We start from the raw sequence: 18,207 nt of genomic DNA, 5'->3' as shown, positions 1-18,207 counted from the left end.
ATATATAATTTGAAACAGAGTCTCCCTGTAGACCTGCTGGCCTGGAACTCTCTATGTAGACCAGGCTGGCTTTGAACTCAGATTCGCCTGCCTCCACCTCCCAAGTGCTGGGATTAAAGGCTTGTGCCACCACATCTAACTGATTTGTCTATTTTTGACTATTTTTTTTTCCTTTGAGACAGGGTCATGCTATGGAGCCTAAGACAGACCTCAGACTCATTCTGTAGCTCAAGCTGGCCTTGAATTTGTAATCTTCCTTCCTCAGCCTCCTGAATGCCTGGATTACATGCTGTTTTTTAGAATCAGTTCCACTGCAGCAAGAGGCAAAACCTCCTCATCTGTTGTCAGCTGGTTGTTTGCACTCTTGTGACCTTTTATTTTTATTTATTTATTTTTTTTGAGACAGGTCTCCCTGTAGCCCCAGCTGGCCTAGGACTTGCTATGTTGACCAGGTTGGCCACAAGCTCACAGAGATCTGCCAGTCTCTGCCTCCTGAGTGCTGGGATTAAGGGTGAGTGCCACCATGCCCAGCTCCTGTGGCTCTTTTAGTTTAGAATAATCTGTATATCTATCTCCATTTTCTCCTACCCTTGCATTGATTTACTGAAGAAAAACAGGTCAGCTGGTCTGTGGAATGCTATGAGGTTGTGACTTTGCATTGATTTGTGCCCTATCTCTGCCAAACATGTCTCTACTGCCCCCATCTGCTTTGCTCATTGCTTACCTAGTGAGGAGCACAACTGGGACCCCACGAGTAACTGACAAATTAATCAATCCTCATTTTACAGATAGGAAAATTGAGCCTCATGGCAAGACTCAAACCAAGAACTACCTGATTCTAAGCCAGGTTTCTTTTGGCTACAACTACTGCAGTTACAAGAGCTACATGACACAGTCACTACTGAGTCTGTGAGGTTGTACAAGAGGTGGTGGGACAGGACTCTTGGTCCACATTTTTCCAGGTGTGGAAGCTAAGGCAGTCGCTGAATGACCAATGAACAAATCCATGATAGGCATGGTCCTTCTGCGGAAAGCCTCTTCTACCTCACCCTGTCCATTTGCATGTACCATGCAGAGTTCTGGAAGGAAGGCTCCCAGATAGATGGCTTGGATCCACTCAAATCATCACCTCTCACACTGAATAGGTCTGACTTGTGTAACCAAGCAGACGGTACAGAAATGATGAGGGAGGGTGGCTCCTACTGTGAAGTCACAAAGACACTGCACATTCTTTTTGCTGTTGAATCACTTGCTAGGGGGAAGGATGTTAGCTGCCATATTGTAAGGCTGCTCAAGTGACTCTGAGGAGGAGTCCTTATATGAGAAACTGAAGCATCTTGCCAGCAGTCACATGAGGGCGCCATCTTTGAAATAGCTCCTCAGCTCATTCAGATGATACAGCTCAGAATGACACCATCACTCTGACATTGTGGGCCACAGACCCTAAGCCACCCAGCTAAGCTGCTTCCAAATTCTTGCTCCTCAAAACCATCAGCATTTGCTCTTTGAGGCTGCTAAGTTCTGAGGCAATTTGTTATATAGCAAGTGTTACTAGTACAGGTAGACGCACCTTGGTGTTCAAGTCCTTCCTGATATGCTTTAGAGATTTCTTCCAGTCATTCTCATGGGTCGTGATCTTCAAGAACATGCTCTGAACCATCTCGTTTAGCTCTGTTGCCACAGCCTCCAGGTCGGTCCGGTTTGCCTTGCTTGCCACTGCACCCTTGTCAGCTTTCTAGGAAGAGACAGGGCTCAGGGTGGCAAGGTTGCTGGAGAAGACTACCTCTGAATCCTTTGCTTGGTGTTTTTTATTTCAAGCCATGAATGTCTAGCCTTGGCTTAAGTTCAGCTCTGTAGTCTACAGTGGCTCAAATACAATCATGGGATAGGAACGAAGGTTTTTCTATGGACAGGGAGGTTGATGTGTGATTTCAAAAAAAAATTATCACCTTTATTGTTTTTTTGCTTGTTTGTGTGGCAGTCAAAGGACAAATTGCAGCCCTGTCCCTCTACCATGTGGGTCCTGGGTATTGAACTCAGGTCGTCAGGCTTGGCAGCAAGTGCCTTTACCTAATGAGCCATTCCTGCTAGCCTGTGGTTTTTTATTTTTGCTTCTGGAGACAAGGTCTCATGTATCCCAAGTTAGCTTTATAGCAGATATTCAAGGGTGACCTTGAGCTCCTGATCCTCTTATCTGTGGTTTTTTATTTTTGCTTCTGGAGACAAGGTCTCATGTATCCCAAGTAGCTTTATAGCAGATATTCAAGGGTGACCTTGAGCTCCTGATCCTCTTGTTTTCACTGCTAGGATTATAAGCATGTGCCACCATGCAGAGTTTATGTGGTGCTAGGGATTGAACTCAGGGCCTTATGTATAATAAGCAAGCACCCTATCAGCTAAGCTACATTCCCAGCCTGATGTCTAATTTTTAAATTCCTATAACAGAGTATCACTAATCCCCAGTCACTGAAAAGAGGAATGGATGGGTAACGTTTTTAAAATTATTTTTACTTTATTTGTATGTGTGTATTGCCTGCATGTATTTAAGTGCACCCATGTCGTGTAATGCCAAGGAGGTCAGAAGAGGGTATTGGATTCCCCTGGAACTGGAGTTACTGAACAGTTGTTAGCTGCCCTGTGGGTGCTGGGAATCAAACCCAGGTCCTCTGCAAGAGCAGTCAGTGCTCTTAACCACCGAGCCATCTCTCTAGCCTGATGGGTAACTTTTAAGAAGCCTCTTTGTTTTACTGTATGGATAGAGAGAGGAAATTCTGGAAGGCTCTCTGGCTGGCTTTGCCTGTTTTTTAGTTCCCTTGGGTGGGAAAGCAGGGGTTTAGGGTTAATGGGGGGTGGGAGGCAGAGGCCCCTCTGCTTACTCACTTCTCTCAGCTCCTGATCAATCTTGGTTTTATCCACCTTGTTAATTTCCAGCCTTTTGATTTCAGCCTGGAGAGTCTAAACACAGAGCAGAGGCAAGTCAGCCTTTCTTGAAACCTTGAGGGTAACAGCTACTTTGTGTCTCCAGTTGTTAGCTGCCCTGTGGGTGCTGGGAATCAAACCCAGGTCCTCTGCAAGAGCAGTCAGTGCTCTTAACCACCGAGCCATCTCTCTAGCCTGATGGGTAACTTTTAAGAAGCCTCTTTGTTTTACTGTATGGATAGAGAGAGGAAATTCTGGAAGGCTCTCTGGCTGGCTTTGCCTGTTTTTTAGTTCCCTTGGGTGGGAAAGCAGGGGTTTAGGGTTAATGGGGGGTGGGAGGCAGAGGCCCCTCTGCTTACTCACTTCTCTCAGCTCCTGATCAATCTTGGTTTTATCCACCTTGTTAATTTCCAGCCTTTTGATTTCAGCCTGGAGAGTCTAAACACAGAGCAGAGGCAAGTCAGCCTTTCTTGAAACCTTGAGGGTAACAGCTACTTTGTGTCTCCACCTTTGCCATGTGCTAGGAAGGGAACCAGGGCCAGGTGGACAGCAGGCAGGTGGCTGGATTAGAAGGCTCAGGCTCACAAGCTCAGAGTGACTGGTACACAAGAGAAGGAATATGAGATTGGGGACAAGCTGCCATTAGAGATGGTTTCACGAGAGGCAGAACCATGGAAGCATAAACCAGTGTATGTGATTTGGTTCCCTAGATGTTTAAGGCCAGCTCAGCTCATTGCTGATATAATTAGATAAGGTAATATGGAATCATACTGGATTAAGGAATACTCTCAATCCAATAACTGACATCCTTAGAAAACCATGTGAAGACACACAGATGCACAGAAAGGACATGTGACCATAGAGGTGAAGGAAGTGATGCATCCACAAGCCAAGGAGCACCTGGAGTCAACAGAGATTCAGAGGGCCACAGTACCTTTTCCGACCCTGCATCTGAAGTCACACATTTCTGCAATATCCTATTGGTTGCAGAGGCCCATCTCATGCAGTTGTAAGAGGGTACTACACAGTTTCAAAGGTTCTGATACATACTTAAGTGTGACTCACTATTGCACAGCCACTCTTTGATAAGGATGGAGAATGGCACAAAGTGGTATCTGCTCTGTTTGGACTGATGGAGTTCTCTATGGGGCTGATAAGCTTCCTTACATGGGTAACTTTCTGAGCCTTAGCAGAGTCCAGAGACAAGGCAGGATTAAATGCTTGGTCAGTTCTACAGTGTGGGTGGGAGGACTTGCAGCCAATTCTCAAGCTGATATGGGAGGCTGTATTGGGATCTGCCTATTGGCTATACAGTTTCATAGACAAGAACCAACAGTATGACTCAGCTCACATAGAAAAACTGGAGGCAGATGATAGCACACTGGACATTAGTGGCATTTATGAAAACCACCAGAGACATCTCTTACCTTGACTTTTATACTTGGAAATGTGCCTGCTGGCCTGTATAAGCTTCTTTGTATTTGAGATAGGTCTCACTATGTGGCTGGCTGGCCTGGAACTCACTATGTAGATAAGCCTACCTCTGCCTCCTAAGTGCTGAGATTAAAGACCTGTGCCAGCACACCTGGCAAGTATAAACTTTTTGAAATGGAGATTCCATATCTATAGGACATCTAAAGACCTTCTTATGGTTTGGGAGGATTCTGAGGTTCTTTGGTCACCTGTTCTCTGTTGCATTTGTGGCTTCTCTCAGGTACTGACCCAGCTAAGCAACCAGTCCCTTCTCTGAAACATCCTCCCCAAAGCAAATGCAAACTCAAGTGTATGCAGCAGGACTTTGAAAGATACTTCTTGTCCCAGAGATTAAAAACCTCAAAATTATATGGTGGACATTCCTAATATTTTTTAAAATATTGTATTTATTATTTTTATTTTATGTGTATGAGTGTTATGCCTGCATATAGGTAAGTGCACCTGTGTTGTGCAATGCCCACGGATGTCAGAAGAGGCTGTCAGATCCCCTATGGACAGTTGTTAGCTGCCATGTGTCTTCTGCAAGAACAGTCAGTGTTCTTAACTGCTGAGCCATCTCTTCAGCCCAATTCCTAATATTTTTAAATTTTTATTTTAAAAAATTTTATGTGGTGCTGTGCATGGTGGCACACGCCTTTAATCCCAGCACTCGGGAGGCAGAGGCAGGTGAATCTCTGTGAGTTCGAGGCCAGCCTGGTCTCCCTGGTGAATCCAGGACAGCTGGGGCTACAGGAAGACCCTGTCTCAAAAAGACACACAAAAAATTATGTGTATAAGACTATTGTTTGCATGTACCCATGTCATACAATACCCATGGAAGTCAGAAGAGGGCATCAGATCCTCTGGAACTGGAGTTATAGATGGTTGTTAGCTGCCATGTGGGTGCTGGAAACCGAACCTGGGTCTTCTGCAAGAGCAGCCAGTGCTCTTAACTGCTGAGCCATCTCTCCAGCCCCCTAACCTTTTGTTTTTATGAGACAGGATCTCATGTAACCTAGGCTGGTCTCAAACTCAATATATATCTGAGAACGATCTTGAACTCTTGATCTTCCTGCCTCAACCTCCCATGAGCTGGGATTAAAGATGTATCCACCACACCTGACAACTTGTGGTAATCACTCCTCTTTCTACCTTTACATGGATTCCTGGGATCCAATTCAGGTCACCAGGCTTGTGCAGCAAGCACCTTTACCTTGCAAGCCTTTACCCACCTCACTGAACCTTTCTTATTTTAGACAAGGTCTCTGTATGTAGCCCAGGCTAGCCTCAGCCTCCTGAGTGCTGGGATTTCAGCACTCAGTAAGCTTCAACAGTCTTACTAACTTGTGCCCTGCCTGATATGGTCTCATCTTTTTACCCCCAGTAGTTTATTAAGGTATTTTGTCTACAAAGACAATCTCTCTGAAAGGTCCCACAGAGCACCATCATAAATAATCACAGACTATAATCCCATGAGGTCCCAAAACAGGCAAAACTCATCTAGGGTAACAGACGATGCAATAGTGCCTTTCTCTGCATAATTGGTATTCCCTGAGAAAAGAACTTTTTTTGTTGTTTTTGTTTATACTTTGAGACAGGGCTTTGTTCTGTAACTCAAGCTAATCTCAAACTCACAATTCTCTTGCTTCAGACTCCTGAGTGCTGAGATTATAGGCAAGTACTACTGCCCATAGAGGGGAAGGTAATTTTCGAAGTCAAAGAGATGTCTCTACCTTGACTGGGTGGGGATCACATAAGTGTATAAGTAGGTAAGAATTAATTGAGCTCTTAGACTTAAAAGAAAAATCATTGAGCTAGGTATGATGATGCATGCTTTTAATCCCAGCACTTGGGAGGTAGAGGCAGTCTGATCTCTGTGAGATCAAAGTCATCCTGGTCTACATAGCAGGTTCCAGGTCAGCTGGAGCTACAGGGAGACCGTTTCAAAAACCAAAACAAAATACTAAAAATAATCATTTAAATTTTATTCTTTGTGTGTAGTGTGTGTGTCTGTGCATCTGTGAAGGCTAGAGGAGGACATCTGGTATCTTCCTCCATTACTTTCCATCTTATTCCCTCGAGACAGGGTCTCTCACTGAACTTGGAGTTAGGCTGGTAGCCAGCAAGTCCCAGTGATCCTCCTGTCTCTGCCCCCACAGTGTGTGTGTGTGTGTGTGTGTATGTGTGTGTGTGTATTTTTATTTATTTATTTGCATGTATATGTGTATGGCACATTCATGCCACAGTGCAAATGTGAGGACAACTTTTGAGAGTTGGTTCTCTCCTTCAACCATGTGGGTCCCAGGGATAGAATTCTGGTGGTCAGGCTTGGTGGCAAACATCCTTACATGCTGAACCATCTCACCAGCTCACCAAAAAAAATTTTTTTTGGTCTTTTTGAGACAGGGTCTCCCTGTAGCCCCAGCTGTCCTGGAACTCACTATGTAGACCAGGCTGCCTGCCTCTGCCTCCTGAGTGTTGGGATTTAAAGGCATGTGCCACCACGCCCGGCCCTACAAAATATTTAATGTATATTTAATGAGTGTATACAAAGCCTCATTTTAGATTCAGGGTTAACTTCTATAAGCAGTTAAATCTTGATGGCACAAGAGCCAGGAAGAAAATTGGGACAAACTTCAACATGCTCCATTTTGACATTGTTTGGAAGGCCTTTCACTAAGTGACAGCTACTTGGAGGCAAACATTATAACCCATCTTCCTCTTGTGCAGGGCTTAGTATCATGTGGGAAACACAGCAGACATAATTAAGCTGTCTCCAGTTTCTGTGTGCAGGGGGAGAGGGGGAGCCCAAGATGTCTTCAGGACATGGTGACTCAGGCCTCTCATAAGATCTGAGATTAATAGACAGCCCAGGGGCTGAAAAGATGGCTGCTCTTGTAGAGGACCCAGGTTTGGTTTCCAGCACCCACATGAAGGCTAACAAATGTCCTTAACTTCAGTTCTGGGGAATCCTATGCTCTCTTCTGACTTCCATGGGCATTGTACAACACGGGTGCACTGACATACATGCAGGCAATATACTCATACACATAAAGTAAAAATAATAAATAAAATATTTTTTAAAAATAGAGAGCCCATGCCAGGCTTGGTGGTGCACGCCTTTAATCAGCCTGGTCTACATAGTGAGCTCCTGGCCAGCTGGGGCTACAGGGAGACCCTGTCTCAAAAAGACAAAAAAAGGTGGGGAGCCCAGAGTTTGGCAGGGGAGAATGTGGCTTCTGGTCAGTGGTGCCCTCCAAGATCCAAGTATTCAGTTCTGTATATCATTCACCTTTGTACAGCCTCCATCTATGCACATCTAAAGATGGTGAATTCTCCCTGCTACCTCTGCATTCCAGGCTACAAACTGGCTCCTCTTTTGAGAGTTCTTTGTTCAAAGTTGCCTTGTATGTGTGTCCTGATCGTACTGTAATGAGCTTGGGAGCACGATGCCATGGGCTAGCTTCAGCCCTCCCGCTTTGCCTTCATATCCTTATAAAACCTACCAAGTCAACAGCTCCTTGACCTGGAACCAGAAGCCCCCACAAATTTGGGCAGAGTTGTGAATACCTGTAATCTTAGCTACTTGAGAAGCTGAAACAGAAAGATCTTGAGTTCAAGATCTGCCTGGGGCACATAATGAATTCAAAGCTATTCTGGGCAACTTAGTAAGGCTCTGTCTCAAAAAGTAATGAATGAGGCCTAGGTTCAATTTTGGGTTTTTTTTGGTCTTTTTGAGACAGGGACTCCCTGTAGCCCCAGCTGGCCTGAAACTCACTATGTAGTCCAGGCTGGCCTTGAAGTCACAGAGATCCACCTGCCTCTGCCTCCCAAGTGCGTGCACCACCACACCGGATTCGTTTTTAATTGAAGTATAATTTATACACAGTAAAATGTCCTCTGTTTCTCCAGGCTTCAGTACAGCCCTTCTGCACAACCTTGGGGGGGGGGTCACAGTGCCCTGAGGAGGAATTCTCCTATACCTTCCCAGTCCCCAAACCTCCAAACCTTGAAATTATCCATTTGAATCTGGAGCTTTTCCACTGTCCTGTCCAGCACCATGTAGTGATTCTTCATCAACTCTATCTGGTGGCCCCAAACTCTCTCAAGTTCTTCTTCCTAAACAGGGTAGACAGTCATCCAGGGCCTCTGCTTCCAAGGCTGCCATGAATAGAAGGGTCCTGAGGCCAAGATGAGGTACTAGGCTTGTGCACTCCTGACATCTGACAGCCACATTAAACACTTGTTGACAGGAACCACAGAGCTTCCTGTCCAAGAACCATGCACTAGCTGGATTATTTTACATGTCTGCAGCTGCTATCCCAATCCCACTCACTTTCCCAAGGCCCTTTTCAACTACAAATCAGCTGCATCCAGTAGGGATGAAGGTCAGGATACTGGTCTCCAGCTCACTCCAAGCCATTAATCTTTTCAAAAGCTCCTTTCTGCAAGCACCACTGACCTGTAGCCTGGCTTTCTGGAGGTTACCAATCTTTTCCTCTAGTACGTTCATTGTATTGCCAAGTTTAACGGCGCTTCCCTTGTTAGCTGAAAGCAAAAGAAGGGTGTGGTTGCTGGAGGGATTGAAGGAGGAAGATGGTTGGCTAGAACTTGTGCTTGTCCTGAAGCACAGCCATGTCCCAAAGAAATGTAGTAAGCCTGGGGGACTTGGAGGTAATGGTACATTTTCTAGCACAGTTTTTAAAAATCAAAGAACACATGGAAGCTGGGCATGGTACTGTAATCCCAGGACTCAGGAAATGGAGGCAGGAATATCAAGAGTTCAATATCAAGGTAAAAATAGACTACTAAGAAGCAGCTAGTGTTTAAGCCAAAGGAATGAGTGGCTAATGTTTGAATGCAGGGTTTGCTGAGGAAACCTAAGGAGGAAAGCTGTAGGAAGGTCCTGAGCCTTTACTGCCCTCCCCTGGGCTGGCCAAGCCTACCTAGGTAAGTCAAGCGCTGCTGCAGGTTGGTTGACAGATGGGTAAGTTCTTCTTTCAGAGAGTTATGTCTGACAGGTATCTGGGCTATATGGCTCATGGAGTACTGAACAGCCTTCTTCTTGTCTTCAGTACTCACAGCCTGCATGGCAGCCAGCATGGCTTGAGACAGGGCTGTCTTTGGTGTAATGGGAGGAAAGACTGGCGGAGAGAACTCTTCAGAGTCTATAGGCAAATCTTCCACATCCTCACCATCATCACTGAAGGGCATGAAGTTGGTGGCTCCACGGCTAGACGCTGCACCCAGGACATCTGAAAAGGCCCCTAAGGGTCCTGATGCTGCAGTAGTTGTTGCCATGGCAGCCATTTTGCTGGCAGGGGCATCTTTGACTGCCTTGAGAGCAGCCTGGGCTGCTGAGTTTGCAGCAGCTGCATAGGCTGCAGCAGCAGCTGCAGCTATAGTAACAGTGTCTTTCAGCTTCTTTAGGGCAGGCCGGGAACCCTTAGAGTGGGCTTCTAAGGCCTTATCTTTATAGGCCTTATCTCTGTGGGTCATGTCCTTGGGAGCTTCATCATGGGGAGCCCCATCCTTGGAGGTCCCTTCCTGAGAGTCAGTATAATATTCATCCCCTGTTTCTTCAAGAACTGAGAGTAGTTGGGACCCCGGTTTAGGAGGGTGGTGCTGCAATGGATGAGGCCATGATGATCCAAATTCCATGGCTGGGGGAAGGGCCCTGTACATTTGACCCTCAGGGCCTAAGGGACCTACGACAGCCTGGAAGGCACCCAAATCCCACGTAGGCCAAGTGGCTCCAGGCCAGCCTCCTGGCCCAGGACAGCCTCTTGGTGGTGGGGGCCTTACACCTGGGGCAGGTCCAAGTGTAGGCCAAGGGGCTGGCATGAAACAAGGTCTCACATCAGGCCCTGGTACATGCCCAGGCCCAAATGCAGACCCAAACCCTAATTCAGACATGGAAGCCTGAGCCTGCTCTAGCCCCTGGGAGCCGATGAACTCAATGGCCTGAACAGATTCATCCTCTGACAGGACTCCTGGGGCTTCAAAATGCACCATAGTCTGCAAGGGAATGGTGCTATGGATAGACTGTGAGACATGGGCATGGCCAGCATCCTCAAACTGGGCAAAGGTAGCCTCTGGAGGAGGTGCCATGGCCTGTAGCATATTGGACATGTCCAGATCCAGCCTTGCAGGTACCTGCAAAAGAAAGACTGAGCTGGCTAGACTGGTCTCATGTTCCCCTTATCCCACTCCTCCTTTTCCTCTACTCACTGAAGTGAACATGGCCTCATGAAGGCTACTCCAGAGCACTATGTCCTCAGGTTTGGGGACTGCGTGTATCTTGTTCTGGAGAGTAACCTGTGTGGTAGGGAATATAACTGTGAGTGGGAGCAGATATGATGGCTTCTACACCTGCTCTGGGGGGCTTGCCATGCACACTGTCCACCACATATATGTGAAGCCTTTCCCTACTATGCTCTTCTCCCCACCCCTCTGGCTCTCAGTGCCCAGGGCAGGAGGCTGGGACTCAGGGCCCTCACCACTTCCCGCTGCAGGGCGCCCATCTTCCGGTTCTGTGTTTTCAAGTCTTCACAGACGAGATCCACTCTTTCTGGATTTACCTGTTCAAGGAGCCTGATCTGAGGCTGAGGTACGGGTGGTCCTAGCCACCACATTAGGTTTGAATTTGAGATGGAAAAATGGAGTTTCCCAGGAGAGGAAGAGATGTCAAAGAATTTCCATAAATTAAAAGTTTGGGAAATGCTGGTCTGAAAAGTAGTTAATAAATCCTGAGCTATTCAGAACCTTGAATGGGCAGAACATTAAGAATCTTGAAGAGAGCCAGACATGGTGGGACATCTTTTTTTTTTCTTTTGGTCTTTTTGAAGACTGGGTCTCCCTATAGGCCCAGCTGGCCTAGAACTTGCTCTGTAGACCAGGCTGGACTTAAACACAGAGATCCACCTGCCTCTGCCTCCTGAGCATGCCCAGCTATGGTGGTGCACATCTTTAATCCCAGTACCTGGCAGTCAGAGGCAGGCAGATCTATGTGAGTTTGTGGACAGTTTGGTCTGTATAGTAAGTTCCAGGCTAGCTGTGGCTACAGGGAGACCCTGTCTCAAGAAACCGAAACCAAAAAGTAAGAACCCTGAAGAGGAGAGCTGAGAATATAGCTCAGATGGTAAAGTGCTTGTCTAGCATGTATGTGGCCCTGGTTTGATCTGTAGCACTACATAAAACCAGTAGTGGCAGGCAATACATGTCTATAAGTATAGCACTTGGGATATGGAGGCAGAAGGATCAGAAGATCAAAGTTATCCTCTACTACATATCAGGTTAGAGGCCAACCTGGGTGACAAGAGACCCTGTTATAGAACAGAACAAAACAGAACAGAACAATGAATCTTCAAGAGGTGGGCCCCTTGAAGGAAAACCTGTTTCTCAAACTTGCTCAAGGTGTCCTTTCTAGTGTTTCATAGTACTGCTTCCTGATCTAGCCAATACTGGTCTGTGATTCACTATTTGGGGCAAGTGGCTGAACCTCAGCTGTGGTGCTGGCCTGGAGGTAAAGACCTGGCTCCTGACTCCAACTTAATTTCATTAGCTCTAGTCTGGAAGCAGCTGCCTCGGGCTTCAGGGATTCTCTTTCTTTCTTTGGTAGGGTACTAGAATGTGCTCAGGCTGTTGGCATGCAGTTACAGGAGGAGCTCATATATGTGCCTATGCTAGGCTTATTCTGCTTTTCAAATGTGGATAGTGCTTCCTAGGAGAGGAAAGGGTATTTCCTTTCTGCTAAGCTGAGGGAATTAAGCCTCGAGTTGCCAAGACTTGAGGAGTATCTGCCTGAGAATGAAGCCAACCCAAAGGAATACATCACTGAGAAAGAAGCCAAGGTTATCTGAGTGTCTATAGCTGGCTGTACATGGAGGTATCCCTGGGCTTTTTAGAGAACAAGATCACATGGAGCTGGAGAGATGGTTAAGAGAGTGGTTAAGAGCACTGGATGTTCTTGCAGAGGACCTGGGTTTGATTCCTGGAACACACATGGTGGCTAACAACCATCATAACTCCAGTTCCAGAGCATTCAATATCTTCTTCTGGCCTCTGTGGGGATTGTATACATGTGATGCACTTACATACTGCAGGCAAAATACTTATACACACATTTTTTTTAAGTGAGACAATAAATTCTATTTTTTCCTAAGTCAAGATGAACTGAATTTTTGTCACTGATGCTTACTACAGCAGGTGCATAGAGGGACCAGAGAGAACTCAGGGGATAGGCCAATTTGGCTGGCGCAGGTTAGCTCCTTTTCCTCCCTTTATAGTCACATTCTCTGACTAAGGATGGGCCTCTTAGATTTTCCTTACTGCCCTAGTCCCCAGGGATCTGACCAGCATGATCAAGTAAAGGATAGGGATAGGGGAATGACTATACCTTTTCAAATATATACTTTATTACATCCACATCCTTCTGGAGAGTTTCGATGGTGATCTTGAGTGCATGAAGGTCAGTGAGCAAATCCTGCAGGATCTTCATGGACTGAGAGAGAGAGAGAGAGAGAGAGAGAGAGAGAGAGAGAGAACTGTGAAGTTGGATGTGGCAGGAATAAGCCATACCAGAAGCTTTCTGCTGATAGTCATGTCTGGGGTATCCTCTTGGCTCTCCAAGGGTCTAGGATAGATGTACTCAGAGACCAGTCAGTGTTACTCAAGACAATAGTGCTGTGAGTCCCAGGCAGGAAAGGATAGAACTTTTATAGTTACAAATGCTGTTTGATTATATCCAGTAACCCTAAGTTCTTCTTCCTGAGATGCCTTGTGCTCATCACTAAGTGATACATGTCAGCCACAATGGCTACAGAGCCAGCATAGGCAGTCCCTGGGTAGAACCCTTGGAGGATCAGAAGCAAGGGAGATATGACTGGATTTGCATATTCATTTATTTCATTTTAAAATTTACTGATTGACCTTTTTTTTGGGGGGGGGGTCTTTTTGAGACAGGGTCTCCCAGCTGGCCTGGAACTCACTAAGTAGACCAGGTTGGCTTTGAATTCACTGAGATCTGCCTGTCTCTGCCTCCCAAGTGCTGGGACTAAAGGCACATGCCACCATGCCTGGTTCTTAATTGACTTTTTGAGACAGTCTTACTGTATGGTCCAAGCTGACCTGGAACTTTCCATGCAACCCAGACTGGCCTAGACCTTGCAATCTTCCCACCTCTGCTTCCCAAGTCTATGAATCCATATCTTTCAGAGATCTCTCAGACTGCATGTAGAGAATGGCTCTGGAGGGTGAGATGGGAAGGCAGGAGACTATCAAGATAACTTTTAGACCAGAACTGATGGTTGCAATGCTGGGATCTTACTTAGCTCAGCTCCACCACAGATTAGGGCTGTTACCTCATATTTCTAGGTTTTAGATTCTTCAACTATAAAATAAGTATGAGGAGGAAAAATGATAATGTTTATAAATGCCATAATTAATAACTAACCATTTAACAAACAACAAAATGGCAGAAGCCAGTGTTTGTCTACAATTATATTAAGAGTAAATATATTAAATTTTCAGTTAAAAGAGAATGGAAGGGCTGGAGAGATGGCTCAGCAGTTAAGAACATTGAATGTTCTTGCAGAAGACCCAAGTTCTAATCCTAGCACCCACATGGCAGCTAACAACTGTCCGTAACTCCAGTTCCAGGGCATCCAACAGCCTCTTCTGACCTCTGCAGGCATTGCATGACACAGGTGCACTTACCTACATGCAGGCAATATACACATACACATAAAAGTTTTAAAAAATAATAATTGGGGCTGGAGAGATGGCTTAGTGTTTAAGAGCACTGACTGCTCTTGCAGAGGACCCGGGTTTGATTCCCACCACTCACATGGCAGCTACGAACTGTTCTTAACTCCAGTTCCAGGGGAATCCGAAGCCCTCTTCTGACCTCTGCAGCATTGCATGACACGGGTGCACTCACATATATGCAGACAATACACTCGTACACATAAAATAAAAATAATAAATACAAGGCCGGGCATGGTGGTGCATGCCTTTAGTCCCAGCACTTGGGAGGCAGAGGCAGGCGGATCTTTGTGAGTTTGAGGCCAGCCTGGTCTACATAGTGAGTTCCAGGACAGCTGGGGCTACAAGGAGACCCTGTCTCAAAAAACACAATAATAATAATAATAAATAAAATATTAAAAAAATTTTTTTAAAAGGTAGAGAATGGGAGAATGGATAACAAAGATTCAGCTACATGCTATCTAAAAGAGCACTTTAATTTTTTATTGTGTGTTCATATGTGTAGGTGCTCACACATGGGTGGGTGCATGTGCATGTGTGTATGTGGCCAGAGGTCAACATTGGTCAGTGTTCCTCAGTTATCATTTACCTTATTAAAAGCATTTTTAATTTTGGGGGGCTGGAGAGATAGATGGCTTAGCGGTTAAGAACACTGGTTGTTCTTGCAGAAGACCCAGGTTTGAATCCCATCACCTACATGGCAGCTAATAATTGTCTGTAACTCCAGTTCCAGGGGATCCGACAGCCTCCTCTGTCCTTCCTGGGCATTGCATAACACGGGTGCACTTACCTACATGCAGGCAATACACACGTACACATAAAATAAAAAAAAATAAAGAATTTTTGGGGGGGGTCTTTTTGAGACAGGGTCTCCCTGTAGCCCCAGCTGTCCTGAAACTCACTATGCAGACCAGGCTGGCCTTGAACTCACAGAGATCCGCCTGCCTCTGCTTCCCAAGTGCTGGGATTAAAGGCATGTGCCACCATGCATGGCCCTAAATAAAGTATTTTTAAAAACATTTTTGGAGCTGGAGAGATGGCTCAGCGGTTAAGAACACTGGTTGTTCTTGCAGAAGACCCGGGTTCAAATCCCAGCACCCACATGGCAGCTAACAACTGTTCATAACTCCAGTTCCAGGAGATCCGGCAGCTTCTTCTGTCCTCCACGGGCATTGCACAACATGGGTGCACTTACCTACATGCAGGCAATACACGCATACACGTTAAAAACAAAAATTAATTTTAATCTTTTTTTGGTCTTTTTGAGACAGGGTCTCCCTGTAGCTCCAGCTGTCCTGGAACTCACTATGTAGACCAGGCTGGCCTTGAACTCACAGAGATCTGCCTGCCTCTGCTTCCCAAGTGCTGGGACTACAGGCCTGCACCATCATGCCCAGCTAACATTTTTCATTTTTAAAAATTTTATCTTATGTGTATGAGTGTATTACATAGATTTATGTAAGTGGACCCTTGTCCCTCAGAGATCAGAAGAGGATGCCAGATCCTCTGGAACTGGAGTTATAAATGATTGTTAGCCACCATGTGGATGCTGGGAACTGAACCTGGGTCCTCTGCAAAAGCAACCAATGCCCCATACCTGGATTTTTGTGTGGATGCTGGGTATCGAATTCAGATCCTCATACTTGTGTCACAAGCAAATTACTGAGTGAGGCATCTCCCCAGCCCAAGAACACTTTATCTATTTATTTAATTATTATTTATATTTGAGACAGGGTCTTGCTGTGTAGCCCAGGCTGGCCTAGAACTTGCACCCTTCTGTCTCTGCCTATGAAATGTTAGGATTACTGGCACGAAATGCACTTTAGATTCAAAGCTGTTCTAGTTTGTCTCTCCATTGCTGTGACAAAACATTCCAACCACTACCAACTTGGGGAGGAAAGGGTTTCATTTGTCTTAGATTTTCTGGGTCACAGTTCAGCAGGGAGCCCAAGGTAGGAACTTAGGGTAGGAAGCTGGAGGCAGGAGCTGGAGCACAGGCCATGGAGAAACGCTGTGTACTGGCTTGCTCCCCTGGCCTATGCTCAATCTGCTTTCCTATACAACACAGGCCACCTGCCCAGGGGTGGCACCACCCACAGTGGTCTGGGCCCTCCCACATCATTCAATAATCAAGAAAATGCCCCACAGACATGACCACAGTCCAGTCCAATAGAAGTAATTCCCCAACTGAGGGTCCCTCAACCCAGGTGTGTCAAGTTGACACTAAAGCTATCCAGCACAAAAGCGATCGTTAAATTGAAAGTGAAAAAATAAAGAAAACAGCTGGGCATGATGGTGCACGCCTGTAGTCCCAGCACTTGGGAGGCAGAGGCAGGCAGATCTCTGTGAGTTCAAGGCCTGCCTGGTCTACATAGTGAGTTCCAGGCCAGTGGGGGCTGCAGGGAGACCCTGTCTCAAAAAGATAAAAATTAAAAAAAAAAAAAAACAGAGAAAGATATTCTCTGAAAGAAGTAATCAAAAGAAAGCTAGAGGGGTTGGACCAATGTGAACAAAATATACTTTTTAAGACCAAAGGAACAGAGGGACATCTATACTAATAAGGGCCAAGCTATGAGAAGTACACATTGATTATAAATGTGTATGCACTTAACAGCGGTGCTTCAAATATATAAAGTAACAACTTAAGCATGCATAGTGGCATCTGTCTTTAATCTCATCAATGGGGAGGCAGGGACAAGTGGATCTCTATAAGTTCCAGTCTAGTCTGGTCAACATAGCAAGTTCCAGGTCAGCCAAGGTTATACAGATTCTGAAAAAAAGTTGAGAAGACCAAAAGAAGACATGGTCAATTAACAAATATAGGTGGGGCATGGTGGTACTTGCAATCCTAATACTTGGGGCATACTATAATATACTTAAATCTAAGGTTAGATGTTAATGCCTAGTGGATTCCTCAATCACTCTCCACCTTATTTTTGATACACAGTCTCTCACTGAACCTGGAAGTCACCAAATCACCTAGACTGGCTGGTCAGTGAACCCCTGGGATCCACCTGTCTCAACCTCCCCAGCACTGGGATTACAGGCTTGTGCCATCACAACTGTTGCTGTGATAAACTCCACTGTAGCAGGAGGCCTCCAAAGATGGCGCTGACCCAGAGCCCTGGGATTCAGCTAAAATTCACTTCACTTCTTGGTCCGTAATAGCCCGCCAAAAGGGGTCCACACCTCCGTACCTTGCTCGCGAGCTCAGTGACTGCTGACAGACTGCGTGGGGCGGACCAATCAGAAAACAATATGCTGACTAAAGGGACTTGGGGGTGGAGAAAAGGGAAATATAAGGCCTGCCCCCTCCTGCATTAAACAAGCCTGCAGCACCTAGTGCTTGCTTCTACCTGACTCCCGGGGTCTGTGTGTCGTGACTCCGCGCCTCTTGCCCCCACCCCCCAATCGGCAGGGGATCGGATCCAGGTCAGGGTCTTCACAGCTGGCCTGAGGAGAACCCACAACACTCCACAACCAAAAGCAACTTAAGAGAGGAAAGGGTTTCTCTGGTTTATACTTCCAGGTCAAAATTCATCAAGGAAAGTCAGGGCACCTAAGGCAGGAACCATAGAGGAAGATGCTTATTGGTTTGCTCTTTCTCACTGGCTCATGCTCAGCTATTTTTTAGTGAATTATTATTATATCCTCTTGATGAATTGACTTCACAGCCCACAGAAAAATAAAAATTCAAAGCTAAAATATACTTCAAATAAATATGAGTCACTTTTATACCTTCATATATAGAAAAATTATAAGTAACCATAATAAGTTGAGGGCCCTCTACATAAGTTGTCATAATCTTCCATTTTAGCAATATGAATTATCTTTCTATGATTAATGTCACCTTCAGTTTCTCTCATTGATGTATTATAATTTTCAATGTAACAAATTTTTTTGGTCTTTTTTAAAAATTTTATTATTTTTATTTTATGTGTATGTGTGTATTATCTGCATGTAGGTAAGGTGCACCCATGTTGTGCAATGCCTGCGGAGGTCAGAAGAGACTGTCAGATCCCCTGGGACTGGAGTTATGGACAGTTGTTA

At 45.6% G+C, this 18,207-nt stretch overlaps 1 protein-coding gene across 1 annotated transcript in view; it reads right to left on the bottom strand.

Annotated features, from left to right (window-relative positions):
* CUNH16orf96 (chromosome unknown C16orf96 homolog) overlaps nucleotides 1–18,207 on the bottom strand; it is a 46,544-nt gene that overhangs the window by 9,059 nt on the left and 19,278 nt on the right. Inside the window, exons 2-9 of the mRNA XM_008846388.2 lie at nucleotides 12,791–12,895; nucleotides 10,893–10,973; nucleotides 10,624–10,710; nucleotides 9,339–10,548; nucleotides 8,855–8,940; nucleotides 8,401–8,511; nucleotides 3,283–3,357; nucleotides 1,571–1,735 (exon numbers count right to left, since the gene is read on the bottom strand). Coding sequence (XP_008844610.1) covers nucleotides 1,571–1,735; nucleotides 3,283–3,357; nucleotides 8,401–8,511; nucleotides 8,855–8,940; nucleotides 9,339–10,548; nucleotides 10,624–10,710; nucleotides 10,893–10,973; nucleotides 12,791–12,895 — 1,920 coding nt within the window. The remainder of the gene's footprint in view (nucleotides 1–1,570; nucleotides 1,736–3,282; nucleotides 3,358–8,400; nucleotides 8,512–8,854; nucleotides 8,941–9,338; nucleotides 10,549–10,623; nucleotides 10,711–10,892; nucleotides 10,974–12,790; nucleotides 12,896–18,207) is intronic.

Source organism: Nannospalax galili, unplaced genomic scaffold (genome assembly GCF_000622305.1).
Source record: "Nannospalax galili isolate Female #2095 unplaced genomic scaffold, S.galili_v1.0 scaffold471, whole genome shotgun sequence".
Classification (NCBI taxonomy): domain Eukaryota; kingdom Metazoa; phylum Chordata; class Mammalia; order Rodentia; family Spalacidae; genus Nannospalax; species Nannospalax galili.
The sequence above is the reverse complement of the archived record's forward strand: the minus strand, read 5'-3'. Positions and strand labels throughout refer to the sequence as shown.